Source organism: Ziziphus jujuba, chromosome 6 (genome assembly GCF_031755915.1).
Source record: "Ziziphus jujuba cultivar Dongzao chromosome 6, ASM3175591v1".
Classification (NCBI taxonomy): Eukaryota; Viridiplantae; Streptophyta; class Magnoliopsida; order Rosales; family Rhamnaceae; genus Ziziphus; species Ziziphus jujuba.
In genome coordinates this window covers 6,366,353-6,381,480 of record NC_083384.1, presented here as the reverse complement: position 1 = coordinate 6,381,480, position 15,128 = coordinate 6,366,353, and the positions used below count along the sequence as shown (strand labels likewise).

General features: G+C 32.6%; 1 protein-coding gene and 2 pseudogenes across 1 annotated transcript; 1 reads left to right on the top strand and 2 right to left on the bottom strand.

Annotated features, from left to right (window-relative positions):
• Positions 1 to 615: 615 nt before the first annotated feature.
• Positions 616 to 2,505, bottom strand: LOC112489666 (SH3 domain-containing protein 1-like; annotated as a pseudogene).
• A 2,488-nt stretch (positions 2,506 to 4,993) lies between these two features.
• LOC107404119 (uncharacterized) lies at positions 4,994 to 6,984 on the bottom strand. The gene is made up of 2 exons (XM_048464588.2): positions 6,759 to 6,984; positions 4,994 to 5,353 (listed from the first exon to the last, which is right to left on the bottom strand). The coding sequence occupies exons 1-2, from the start codon at positions 6,912 to 6,914 to the stop codon at positions 5,306 to 5,308; spliced, it is 204 nt and encodes a 67-aa protein (XP_048320545.1). The 5' UTR covers positions 6,915 to 6,984; the 3' UTR covers positions 4,994 to 5,305.
• A 4,223-nt stretch (positions 6,985 to 11,207) lies between these two features.
• On the top strand, positions 11,208 to 12,738 carry LOC132803958 (tryptamine 5-hydroxylase-like; annotated as a pseudogene).
• The last annotated feature ends 2,390 nt before the right edge of the window (positions 12,739 to 15,128 follow it).

Genomic DNA, 15,128 nt, shown 5'->3' with positions numbered 1-15,128 from the left:
AGACAAAAATAGTTGTAACAATCTAATTGTAAAATGACTAAAAAGGACAAAAGAAAGAGGCTATTTATATGTAAAACAAAGATGCAAATTGTATTTGTGGTGCCAAAATGTGCTAAACATTGCATGGTTTGAAAGGTATATCAAAATCACTTTCAAAAGTATTTTCAAACTTGTCCTCAAAGAACTCTTTTTAAAAGAGTTTATCACATTTTCAGTATTAAAAGAAAAAACCTTGCAAACCTTTCTGACCTTGTTTTAGAAAGCAAATTTTATTTCAACAAATATAAAAGCCCTATAATCACAACCTGAAAATTGGATAAAGACAGTTTTATTTAAAATCAGCAGAGGACAGAGTACCTGGCGAACCACAACATAATCATCAACTAACAGACTCAGCTCTCCTTCTGCTTCAGCATCAAATTGGTGAGAATAACCTACTAGATAAAGTATTTCTAATAATATATTTTCTTCCTAAAAGAAAGAGCACAATGAAATAAAAAGTAAACTAAGTACAGTGGTAAAAAAAACTACATGATAAAAGCAAATATTTGTTGGTACCACGATACAGCTACTCTAATAACAAAAGACTAGTTTACATGATGTTATCTCTGTGGATCGTAATGAAAAACTATAATACTTCAGAGGACTTACTTTAGCAATAAAGAGCATGTTGTCTTGATGATCATCAGATTCCTGTGAGTTGTTATCCTGATTTCCAAGCCATTCATACACATTTCTGTGAATCTTCATCGGTAGAGATGAAAATTTCTTTTGATTGCCTCTCCAGAGTCATCTAGCATAAAGTATTTCCAAAATGTAGGGCAGGAAAAGTTATTCTCATAAAAATAGGGTACAAGAAAATAGTAAAGGCAAAGCAAAGCTAGATAACAGACCTCGGCATGTAGCTTCTCCAAAATAGCAAGAGCATGTTGATGATAAGATCTCTTAGCATTGACCTTTCAATATAAATTTAAATGGTATTTTTTCTAAGACTCACTTGCCAAAGGTAAAATAAAATAATATAAATACCTCTATCATCATTAAAATCTAATAGTAACAAAAACAAACCATAGACATATAAAGATCTCTCAAAGTTTTATTTGGAATTGGCAATACGGACATACCAATGCATATAAATATGGTGTTCTGTTGGCCAAAGAATAAAAAAAAGTTACCATGGTGAGAAGCCTATGAAAAGTCATCTATTGCTGCTGATCCTCAACTGACAACATAGCAGCAGTCGCTTCTCTGCCAAGTGCCACAGTAGAAGATTTAAGGTCAGCAAGTCTTGCTTCTGCACTTTGAAGCTTCACAGAACTCTCTCCAGACATAGAAAGATCCCTAGATTTTGATCGACGCCTCAAAACTTTAGTAACCTGATAAGAAGATATTCACTATAAATATGTAGTTTTTTACATAAGTGTTTACTCCTAAACTTGAGATTAGCAATTACCTGGGCCTCCACATCCTGGCGAAGTTTATCATAACGGTAAGCCAAGTGACGAGCATCTTCCAAAGAAGCTCCACTTATTTGTGTCTATAATGGCTCACAAACCTACAGATTTAAAACCTGTGGCACAATTACAAACATAAAAAGAAACAGAGAAGATGAACCTTAAAATTTTAGTAGACAATAATAAAATATTCCTACACTCATCGCTTATTCCTTGTACCAAACGAGTTTTTCAAGTAATTAGAATACATTCCTTATTACAGTTAGAGAACGAAAGAGCTCTAAGCATGGTTAAAATAACTAACATCCTCTGCACTCAATACAAATAGCCTTTGATGGAAGTAGTCCATCAGAAATGTAATGTTAAAAGGTCATTAACTTTTGCAAAACCCAAAAAGAAGTAAAAGGGAATAACATAACAAATTATTTGAAGTGATACACATCCTGATGATATATAACACCAAGTATAATATTGGGATTGTTTCACCAGCAAAACACAAAACTAAACTGGGAGAATCCTACTTTATATCCCTCCATCATAGCATCTTTAATGATGAAAAATTAGCCCGATAGGAATAGAAAATGTAGCCACACAGACATCAAACATAAGTAATAAGTCTCAGTTCCAACAACCTAATAGGCATAAAAATTGTCTTTACATCTCATAACCTCTCAACAAAACACAAACTCTTCTTTTTAGAGTTCCCCTGCCCAGCCTTGAAACCAAAAATCTCCACTCCAAACGCTCAAGTCCAACACATAAACAAGTACAGGCTAAGAAATGCCCTAATTCAGAAATGCCAAAGCAAATTTTTGCATTTTCGTCCACAAAAAACTAAAACTGAAACACATCCAAGTGCTATGTGTTTTTCAAGGATCATGTTCATGAGATTCCCAAAATGTTTCGCATGAATAGCTCAGCAAAGAAATTACCTAATCACTGAGGATCTTAAGAAAATCTTCCCTCTCCTTTTCAATTGCATTATATGAGGTACCAAAGCTAAGAGAAGCTCTTGCAAGAGGAGTGTGAGTGCTCTGATTCTCAGATCCATATTTACAGCAATCTTCAACCAGCTTCCTCACTAAATTATTTAAGGCGGAATTTATATGCTATCCTTGTAAAAGGAACACATTAAGCAGACCAGAAAACTATTCTCACCTATCTCCATTTGCTTGCAGATTGTAGAAATAAATCTTTCAACTCCGCTTACAACATTACGCTGAAAGTGCTGCACAACATTATCTATAATTAGATTTTTGTCAAAATAACCATTGTTCCATACTACCTGATGGTACATCGCAAAAACATTCCTAAAGATTAAAAATGCTGAAACATAGTTAATTTAACTACATCATAAAGCTTGGGAACTACACCTTAGCTTCCCTTGTAGATTTGTACAAATAGAAGAAAGAAAGCATGCAATTATCAAGAATATAATTTTTCAACATTAGTATTAATGCAATAATTACTAAATAGTAACATGATGATATATGTTTTCTGAAATGAATTGTTCGTCCTAGTGATTATCGAGTTATGTACTAATTAAATATGTTAGCTTTCATAGCAAATTAGAAATAAAAAATAAATAAAAATTAATGCGGAAACGCATTTCTGTATTTAATACATTCATATATACTTCGTGCAATGACGTGTGAAATTTTTATGTCAAGGTGATAAAATTCCTTCTCTCACAATTAAGGTGCTGGCAATGTGCTACCACATCAATTTTACCCAAAAAATAAATATATAAAAATTAATAAAGTGCATTGAGCCTTAATTTAATATGACTTGAAAACAATACAAACCAACATTTTCTTTTCTTTTTTTTTTTTTATAAAAAAATGCACATCAACTATTTTGTTTTTTAAGATTTTAAACACTTGATTCACGATGGAATAAAATAATAATGATAATAAGAGTAGCATAAAGGGACGAAATATTTTCCTTATCATCAAGTGCTTTGTTCTGTATCAGATAAAAGGGGAAAAAAGAAAAAAAAAATAATAATTATAGAGTTACTAAAAGTGAAAAATAATAGAATAATATTTAATTGGTTTATGGTTATTATTGTTGTTGTTATTGTTGTTGTTTAATATATATGTTTTTTTTTTAATAGAAAAAAACATATTTATTTTTATAAATATGGCAATCAATAAGTACCTACTAGCGTGTCTGTTGCTAGTTATTTTGGTGAAGTTATTAGGTGAACTTCTATAACCTTACATAAGTATACTTTCTATAATGGTAGGACATAAAAAAACTCAATTATTTATTTTGAAACAGCAGTTGCTTGTTTTTAAAACCTGAAAACAGTTTGTAAATATATAACCAAACAGGGCTCTTGTCTTTTTTATTTTTTGTCCAAATTAATGATAGTTGTAGAAAATCCCCTCCCAAACCATATTAAGCGGTGGAGGGTTAGAAAGAGAGGACAAATTGGCATGGTTTTACACAGTTTTTGGAAAGTAGACCACAAAGTCGAGTTATTGGGTGGCTTGTATTTTGGGTAATGATTGCAAGCGTATGAGGTCCAGTTGAGAGGAAAGATCAGATTTGTTGAAGACATATCTGGGAAGTTCACGGTGAAGTCGGGATATTGGATGGCTAGTATTTTGGGTACTGGTGCAATAGTGGGAGGTCCAGTTGAGAGAAATATCAGATTTGGCTGAGAGGTATTAGGTGGAAGTAGATTTGACTTATGTGGAGAGCATGTCATGAGGTGTTGTGCATATGCTTTGAATAAAAGAAAAATTATAGAAAATAGAAGGTATGAATTATGCCAAAGTACGGGATGAAACAGTTCTGCCTGCATTATGGATATGCCCACATGCGAAGCGGGTTTGGAAGGAATTGGATTGGTATAGATAGTAGAAGGAAATAAATATAGTTCTTTTAGAGAGTCAGTTGCGTGGGCTTTAGAGAAATTAGCAATTTTCCAAAAGGAACGGTTTACTTGCTTAAGTTGAGGTTTATAGAATAGAAGGAATGCAATTTTGCATGGTGAGGTGGTGAAGAATGATGGGGTTTTATTGGATAGTGTTGCAGGTTTACACTAAGGAATTTCAAGAAGCAAAGAACAAGCCTCATATTGATAGAACACGACCTGATGTGTGTTTATGGAGACCTCCAAAGCCAGCGGTATACGAAATCAACGTGTATAGAGATGTTTCGGAGGCACAGGGGACTGTTGGAGTGGGAATAGCTATTCGAGATGCTAAAGTGGAAACTGATGGCTGCTTTGGCAAAACCTTTTAATCACCTATACTCTCCTCTATCTACAGATTTTTAAGCTATTAAAGAAGCAATTTTTTTTTTTTTTTTTTTTTTTGGCCATATCGGTTTCTATGGTGGCGAGACTGTCAGTGATTCAAAAATGGCTGTAATACTTCTTCTGCTCTTAACCCCCAGCCCTGAGAGCTCACCTGCTTCCTTAGTCACTGGCACTGAAATTAGATCCCTGTTCTTAGTGTTTTCTTTCCAATTGACAAGCGAATCAAGTAGCTCACAGGCTTGCTCTTATACTTTTAGCATGGGGACTCTTATGAAAAGGAAGGACCTGCTTCGTTAATTCCTTCTATCCAGGAAGAAATGTATTCTTTTTCACTCAATAAGTTTCTATTTCTTTCAAAGAAACCTCACATACCCTGTATTACTACATGCTCTTTGAAGTTGTATTACTTAATGACAAAATGTAAAATGTAATTCAAAGTAGCAAACTGCCCTAACATCAGAAGCCACAGAGTAACACAGAGAAAAGCGAATAAATTTTCCATATCCTGATATGATATTGTAGGATCCCATTGAAACCCTTATTTTACTACCGCATAAAATGCAAAGCATTCTCTGCCAAGTCAAATAAACTTCTTGTATGGTCTGCCTGCATCCTCGTCATGTTTATGCTGTCAAGCATAGAAAACAAAAGTATTAAGAAGCTAGAAGATCGACTATGCTTAAAACAAACAACAACTCCTTACAGTCAAAACCCCATCATATTTTTAGAATTCAATGAAAACTGGTTTCCAATTGCAAACTAAATAAAGCTACACTCATCACGATATCATCATCAACAATGAAACTTTCAGTAGCTCCAATCAAAATTAACAAGAAATTCCAAGTGCAAAACAGTATGGTTTAAAAACATTGTAATTCTGCAATCTCAGCACTGACAAGAGGACAAGCTAGGACAGGATTCCACATCACCTACTATTGTGGGATTTACAGTCAGAAATCCTGTGTCTTGAAGGCTTGCTGAGGATAAAAGTAAAGATTTCTTAAACAATTTACCGAGATGTAAGGATTAAATTTTCACTATCCAAGTTGTAAATAACAAAATGAGCGATGCTTGTTGGAAAATTTTGGACAAAACAAGTAACTTTCAAAGGCTATTTAAGGATGGGTTGTGGTAAATTCTTGAGATAAAGTGTCACCAACAAATTTAGAATACTCATCATTCCTATCAATTTTACTTCGTTTTTGAGCAAAAAATCACAAAAATGTCGACTAAAGTTCAACAAATTCAGGATGGATTCAGGTGCTAAAAGAGCATGGTCACAAGGCTAGTGTTAAATTTAGATGCTGGCCAGAGTTTTGACAAAACAGATGGCGAAGAGGCAATGTAAGAGAAAAAACAGCTCGGAACCACTAAAATATTTGAATTAGATAAGGAGAAAAAAAAACTAAAGAAATAGGAGTTGAACCCATACACTTCAAAATGTACGATTTTGTGGAGCAATTTCTCAGCGATAATCTTAATCTAATTTCTCTCACACTAGATTAGCTTTTGGCTCTTGGGAACGGGGAGAGAACCAAGATTTGGGGAAGAATTCATGGTGAAATGATGGTCCTTTAATGTATCACTTCCCAAAACTCTATAAGTTGGCTAATGCAAACAAATCTTCTCAAGGAGATTTTGAAAGGACAAAATCAGATAATACTAAAAAGAAATTGAGAAAAAAATAATAATAAAAGTTATAGATTTTTAGAAGAATAGGATCCTTTAGAGAAAAAAATTGGGCATAATACTTCTCAGCAGGCATCGGTCTCATCCTAATGTTACTATAAACAACCTCTAAAAGTCTCACAGACAAATCCCAAATGAGAATCAGCCAATTTCATAAGCAAAGCTCCTAAATTTAAATACCCAAAAACAAAATTTATTTAAAAAAAAAAAAAAAAAAAAGCCCCAAATCGTAAACGAGGATTGCAATTTGTCTGAAATTACGAGCATTCAGAAAAAGAAAAAAACAAATTGGATGGTAGATAGATAAATGAAAAGGAGGGAGGGAGGGAAAAAAAAGAAGATACGAATTCGCTGACGATGCCCTTGTAGACCAAGACGGGAATGGCGATGCCGAAGAGGCCCACGAGAAAAAAGTTTCGGCGAGTCCAGCGAAAGTTGTGTTCAAGGTTCTCTCTTGCTGATCCCCACTCTTCTATGAACCTGTTCTTGTTCACCTCCATTCCTTCCCCCCATTTTTGCCTTTTACTCTCTCTCTCTCTCTCTCTCTCTCTCTACGATCTCTCTGCTATGCTCTCTCCCTCTACTGTTTCTTCCTTTGGGTTTTTCACTCCTGTTATGGGTACTGTATCGCTCTTTGACATTTTCAAAAAGTTTAGAATTGATATTTCGTTTTCAATAGTACATGTCCATGCCAATGCTAATGTGGTAAACAATAACATTGATAAATATGTATTTTATTTAATCATATTATTTTTTGACTGGATCTCATTTTTTTAGTTTTAATAATTAAAAATTAAAAATTATATTATTTAATAATATGGAACCTATAGATTTTATTATAGTAAGGTACACTATCAAAAGATACATGCCAACTGCAACTGCATTTTTTGATGCCAAATACAATTGAAATGCAATTGACATTTTTTGTAATGTGCCGTTGGAGAAAATATACACCACAATTATGTTACTTTTTGACATTTTAATGGGCAAACACACTATACCACTGAAGATGCTTTCAAATAAGATAGTTAGAGTATGATATTATTTTATTCAAACAATACTAGACAATAAATGAAAACACAAAATAACGAGAGTAACATAATATATAGGAACTGTTTCACACTTTTTTTTTTTTTTTCACCTTATGGATATATTCCTCGATCTAGTGTTACCAGCCTATCTGAAAACTAAAAATTTTGTAACATTTACCTCTTAGCACAGCCCAAGTTTGAAATGTTTAATTATTATTCAAGTAACATAAACTTATATATGTGACATAGACATTATCAATGCAAGATCTTAAATATTTCATGGTTTCTATAAAACCTTATTCCTTAAAATACATATATAGTTTTTTTTTTTTCAAATAAAAGAAAGAAAAGAAAATGCATTATTCACTCATTTTTCAAAGTTCATACTTTTTAAAATACAAGTGCTACCACACATAAACTGCGATCCCAATTAAATAGCATTATTTTCATTCCTTATGTTTCACTGTATCCAAGCATAAAAGTCATTATTCCCTCAAATATAGGACAATTCGTATTGGCCGTTTTCACATCTATTAGTCAAACTTGCTCAACTTGTAGTCATAAATACTGCTCCAATCTCAGTACATACCTACAAAATTATCCAAAAGATCATGGTGTATGATTGTATAGTCCTGCTATGAGTATGTAATTTTTCCACAGAAAATTTGATTTATATAAAATAAAAAAATTATCTTGTATAAAATAAAAATTCCTAATAATTGTCACATCTTCTCAAAAAAAGAAAAAAAAAAGAAAAAGAAAAAAAAAAGAGCTACTTACGCGGTTGTGGTCGAGCACTCTATCCCATGGATTGTACCAAGCCAACATCCAGTCAGAAGCATCTCCATTCTCATCCTGGCCACGATATATGGTGGCTCCGATGGATCCAGTAAATGATGGAATATTTTGGACGTGAAGAAATGCACTCCATTGACCATTCTCGAGCACCAAATGGGTATGGAGAATCCTCAATATGCCCTTGCCAATCATGGGACCCAACATATGTTAATCTGTTTCCTGTTGCGTTGTAGATCAAGCAAGTCGTGGTGACTACTAAAACACCATATTTTGGCTTCAAGCTCTCAACGAATTTTCGGGCGTTCACTTCTTTGTCATCTGCATTTTTCATTAGCAGAGCTTCATAAGCTCTGTCTGTTGCCGTTATCTCCTTCCCTTGATATTTCGGCATCGCTTCTAATGTTTGGTTCACGATGGGGATGCCAAACACGTTGGACGCCATTTTTGCTTTTTGAGGCTTTGAAACTCTCAAAACTTTGACGAAAGCTTTGAAGTTGGAATGCTTTATAAGACAATATTGGAGATCGTTTGTTTATACATGTGAAGAACCAAAAAGGCAGCATGATCTAACGTCTGTTTACACAATTGCAATACAAAAAAGTCAATTATTTAGTCTTTCTTTTATTTGAAAAAATGTTCTAGTTTTTCAAATTTTATATGGTAAACGCGCATGATGAATATAGGATCGTCATATCAAATTTATAGTCATTGACTTTTTTTTTTTTTTTTGGGGGTCTTTGGCCGCTCATTGTCCGAGGATTATAGCATCATTCTTGATTTTTGGCCAAACAAAATCATTGGGGTTGCAGTTAACCAGCACTTTATTGGTGAATTTGCTAATTTCTAACAAACTTTTTATCCAAAATTCTATAATATATAGTTTATGAAGCACTTATGCAATAAATACTAAAATAAATTTAATTATTAATTACTTAAAAATTATTTTTTCCACATAAAATCATGAAAATAGAGTTGGGAAAGTACTTTATCCCTTCAAATATTTTTAAAAGGACAAACATTTTAAAATACATATATAAATTATTTCTTAAAAAAGTTATTCTTAAAATCAAATGTGATTTAGTAAAGTTTCTCTTTACTTCATTTATTTCTTTACTAGACAAAAATATTTTTTTATAATTTACTGAAAAAATTATAAACACTTATATATATATATATATATATTAGTTTCTATTCTCTTAAAAAATTTCAAACATTTGGTTTTCAATTCAATTTTTCAATGTTGTTTTGTATAAATATTTATTATCTATTTGATGCCCAATAAATCTATACATACATTAAATATATTATATATGTTCAAGTAAATAAATATTATTTTGATGATTTTATTAATCTCTCCTTAAATAAAAAAATGAAGATTAAAAATACAACCTTAAATAAATATGTATTTAGTAATAGCATTTTATTAATTAAAATTTGATTTATTAATCATATTTAAAATTATAATTGAAATAAGCCGTAATTGTGTTGGTTGACATGTTCAATTAAACATATTAATTTTGAATTAAACAAGTCAACTAAAAAAATGATATGTTCAATAATTATGTTGTATGAATTGATTTTGGATTTGACTTTAAATTTGATTTGGATTTAATTATAATAAATCCAAAGCTGATTGAATAATTGTGTTATATGGATTGATCCTGAATTCGATTAAATTTTGGTGAAATCCCCATCCACTTTAATTTAGAATATATTGTAATTTTTGTTTAAAAAAAAAATTTAAGGTTAATATGTACGTGTATATATTAGATTTTTTTTTTTCCTGTTTGGGACAATTGGGCGTGTGTTTTATATGTGCTATAAGAATCATTATTTCTTTTAAGAAAAAAAAAAAAAGAAAAGGAAAAGAAAAGACTTGACAGCTGACAAGGTAGTTAAGAACAAAAATAAAGGAGTCTTTCACAGACCTATAAATCAGGAGTAATTAAGCAAAAGACTTTGAAGAATCAAAAGTCTTTTTTTAATGATAGATAAATAAAGTAAATTTTGGGATAAAATATCTTATATTAAATTTAAAAAATTGATGATTGATAAATTTAAGATGTGCATTGCATTTGGATTTTGAAAAACTTTTTATATTTTTTATAATGACATTTTATGTAATGACTTTTTTTTAATATAGATTTTTTTTTTCTTAGTTTTCTGTTATTTTCCTGATGTCTTTTCATGAACGACATGTTATTAAAATTGATACATATGAGGCTGTGAGTCTGAACGTGGTTTTGCGAGTAGCAAATGATAAAAGGGAGCACGAAGATTATATATTTCTAGTTTAGACCTTTATAGGATTGTAAAAAATGATTAGAAATATATTAAGTCAAATAGTTTCTGAATTGATAAATTTAGAAAATTTATTTTTCTTTCAATGGAAAAAAAAAAAAAAAGGTAATCAATTGATATTGAGTGAAAATTATGATTTTATCCACACATTGGTGGTGCTTTAAACTTACACGCTCTTATCCCTTGATCAAAATCTATATATTACCACTTTGTTTTGGGGTTCAAAACCAGATAAGGTTTTGATAAGATTTCTTTTTATTTTTTTATTTTTTTGGGTAAATATTTTCATAAGATTTTATATTTCAGACAAACATACAAGCTAGAAATAAGTATTAAAGAGAAATTAAAAAAAAAAACAACAAATAAATAATAATAATAAATCATAGGAGAAAGAGACATCCTAATTGGATTAGCATAGAATCTAATAATAATAATAATAATAGTACTTGCGTGATCAAGAGAGTAACTTAGTGATCGAGCATCTTTACTTATACTCTATCTATATCTATCTATATATATGAGAGTATGGATTTGAACTATAAAAATTTTAAAAAATTTAAATAACTTGTAAAACAAGTGATTTGTTAAAAAATATAATAATAATATTTGCATAAATTGCAGGTTTTATTTTTTTGTTTTTTGTTTTTTTGTTTTTTAGAATGGATGGATGGGTTACTATTAACAATTGACGTTTAAGCTTTTCACCTTAAAAAATGATGTTTAAGTCTTTGTATAATATTTATAAAAAAAGAAAAAGAAAAAGAAAAACAAATCTTTGTATAACAAGCAATCGAGATAAAAATGATGTCAATTCTTTTTTATATTTTTTATATTTTGTGATCGTTGTTTGTTCTCCTTGTACTATTTTTCATTCGTCTGGATGTTGTCCCCTTGCATTACTGGACGAAAATTTTAAAATGAAAAGACAAATTGTCCTCATTACTTTGGAGAAAGAGTAGATTTCTACTAACGTGATAATATTTAACACTAAATTTATTTATTTATTTGTTCATTAAATCAAATAAATGAAAAGACAATTTGCCCATTTCTAGCTTCAGCTAGCTGCTTCCTATGTATAAGTATTGCACCATCATGGGAAAAAACCAACAGACCATAACAGCAGAACCAGACAGTTAGAGTTTCAAACAAATGGATAATTTTAGCCCCTAGTCTTTCAGTGTCTCTCTCTCTCTCTTACTCTTGGCCTCCTTCCTCTTCTGCATCTTTCGCCTTCGAAAATGGAGCAGTAGTACAGGTCACTCATCGTCACAGCCATGTCGGTTACCACCCTCACCAACAGCCTTGCCTATTATCGGTCACCTTCATCTCCTCACAGACGAGCCCCACATAACCTTCGCCCAACTAGCCCAAAAACTCGGGCCAATCATCCACCTCCAACTCGGCCAAGTCCCAACAGTCATAGTCTCGTCCTCTCGACTTGCTCGTTTGGTCCTCAAAACCCACGACCACGTTTTCGCAACCCGCCCGTAGCTGATCTTAGCTCAGTACCTGTCCTTTGGTTGTTCCGACGTCTCCTTTTCCCCAAACGGTCCCTACTGGCGCCAAGCACGCAAAATCTATGTCACCGAGTTGCTGAGTTAGAAACGGGTCAACTCATTCCAGCTTGTCAGGGACGAGGAGGTAAATAGAATGTTGGATTTGATCCGGAATCAGTCCAGGTCGAAGCTGAACTTGAGCAAGGTGTTCTTCAGCTTAGCGAACGATATACTATGCCGCGTGGCATTCGGGAAGAGGTTCGGGAATAATGGTGATCTACTTGATGTACTAACTGAGACTAATATTTTGATTGCTAGGTTTTGCATAGGTGATTTTTTCCCCGAGTGGAAGCGGATCAACTCGGTGACTAGGATGAAGAAGAGGTTGGAGAAGAACTTGAATAATTTGAAAAAAATATGCGATGTAATAATCAATGAGCGTTTACAAAATAATGAATCGAAAACAACAACAACGGGCAATAGTGGGGAAGATTTTTTGGATGTTCTGCTTCAGATGCAACAACGAGACGATTTGGAGGTGCCCATTACAGATGACAGTATCAAAGCTTTGGTTCTGGTTCGTGTTTTTTTATTTATTTTTTTTCTCTGTAACGTTTTTGTAATAAATATATTTGAATGACTTGTTTTTAATGGGTTTTAATATATATTGATGGGACCTTTGAATTTCAAAGGTTTGAGTCATTCGAGGCTTTATGGGTTTTGACAAAATAAGCAATAAGCAATTTCGAAAGAAAAAAGGTCTTAGTTTTTACAACCTTCCTTATGAATTCTTTTTTGAAAAATTGAGAAAAATATTGTGAGAAAATGTTTCTTGGCATTGTATGTGTTAAAACTTAGATATTGAAAGTTCAAAGTGAAAGGTATTAGTGGTGGCGTGTTCAAAATCTGAAGCATTAGATGTATTTTGGAAGATGAATATTATAAAATCATCTATATCGGTGAGATGAAATTCATCTTAGGGACACGGTGGTATTACACAGATTCTCTTTGGGCCTGGAGAATCCTCATCCACACCCACTTATATGGCATGCTTCATTCCCCTTTCCAACCGATGTGGGACTTCGCAGTTTGTGACAGCCCAACCGATGTGGGACTTCACAATCTGTGACAGCCCAGACCATCGACATGTAGATATTGTCCGCTTTGGGCTTGGGGAATCCTCTTATAACCCAGCCCTCATGAGTTTAAAACGCGTCGACAAGGGAAAGGTATCCACATGCTTATAAGCCATGCTTCGTTCCCCTTTCCAACCGATGTAGGACTTCACAATCCTCCCCCCTTGGGCCCAGCGTCCTCGCTGGCACACCGATCCGAATCAGGCTCTGATACCATCTGTGACAGCCCAGACCACTCGCATGTAGATATTGTCTGCTTTGGGCCTGGGGAATCCTTTTACAGCCCTCACAGGTTTAAAATACGTCTCAATGGTTAGGGAGAATCCTCTTCCAACCCCTACATGCCAATCCCACTTGCCCGGGTGTCAGGACCCGTCTAAAATTCCTCATCGGAACCCTAGACAAGCCTTGATCCTAGGGAAACACCACCAAACCTTCCAGCGGAAAATCCAGCAGCATCTCCCCTAAGGGTAGGACTTACCACAAAATTCCCTGCACATAAAACATACTCCAATAAACACCACCTTATTCCTCCCACCTTACTATAATTTGTTTCCACAAATTTACAACACTCCAAAATAATAACAGGGAATCTGTAGGCAATTAAATAAATATTTGTCCAATCAGTATATAGAGCGTTATACAAATAAATATAACTTTAATACAATAACAGATAAAGAAGCAATACAAGATGGAGAGGAAAAAGAGAGGAAAAGCTTCTCTTGGACTTTCGGCAATGAACTGAGACGTCGGACTCGCCCCGGATGATCAACGTCTACTAACCTGAACCTAGGGGAATGGAATTTAAAAAACATGAGATGCTAATAATCTCAGTGAGTAACCCAATCTACTATACAAGAATAATAATAATAAAAGGGTAAATAACTTAGTTAATTGATTAATAAGAAATAAGTAAATAAATAATAGGTAGTTAAAAATAATATTTTCCCTCAAAACCCTCACGATTCACTCAGTTGTAAAAGTTTTATTTTTAAAATATTTTCGCAAAACTCAATCTTTTAAGCCCCAAAAATCAAGGAATAATTAATTTAATAAAAATTTAAATAATCCAAATACGAATAAAATATAATAAAATAAATATGGAATACTTGCATTAAAGAAATATAACATAAAAGTGAAATTCAATACATAATTAATAAAATTTGATTTAATAAATCAAAATAAACAGTGTCAAAAATATAATTTAAATAATTACAAACAATCCTGTAAAATAAGTGGTAGAAAAATACTATAATATTCATTTTGAAATATTCAACCAATCTATATAATATTTTTATGGTAAGATGCATTTTAAAAACATTAATTTAAAATAAATGACATAAAATATGAATAAATACATTTTAGAAAATACTAATTGGAAATAGATGATAAAACAAATTAAATACATTTAATTTAAATGCTGCTTTAAAACTTTAGGATTTAAAATTTATATTTGAAAAATAATACTTGACGCACCATACTATATACCAGTGACGCCCTACGATACCCAGTGTCCCGAGTATCGTCCGGCGGGAGGTTAAAGAGATAAACCTGCATGCGGTCGCTTCGGCGTCCCGATAGTACCGCTGCTTAAACCGTCATCCCGGCCATGGAAGGGGGCGGCTTATGGCCAATATCAAACTTGCCTACCTTCGGTCCGATGGCAACTCACGGGAAACATTATAACTTGCGTGCTCATCCATATATATAGTACAGAACACCAGTACTGTATGAGTGCATCTAAAACAAATAACTAAGTTTATTATTAAAATATCCAATTTTTCCAAAATTCACCGTGGGAATTATACCATTTTTCAAATTCACATTCCCCCATTTTTCTTTAATATCACCAGCATAAATCCATCGATATAAATTCCATCAATTTCAAATCCATTAATGAAATCAACAATAATTTAAAATAAATATTGCTTCAATTCCTCAAACCTCAAAAT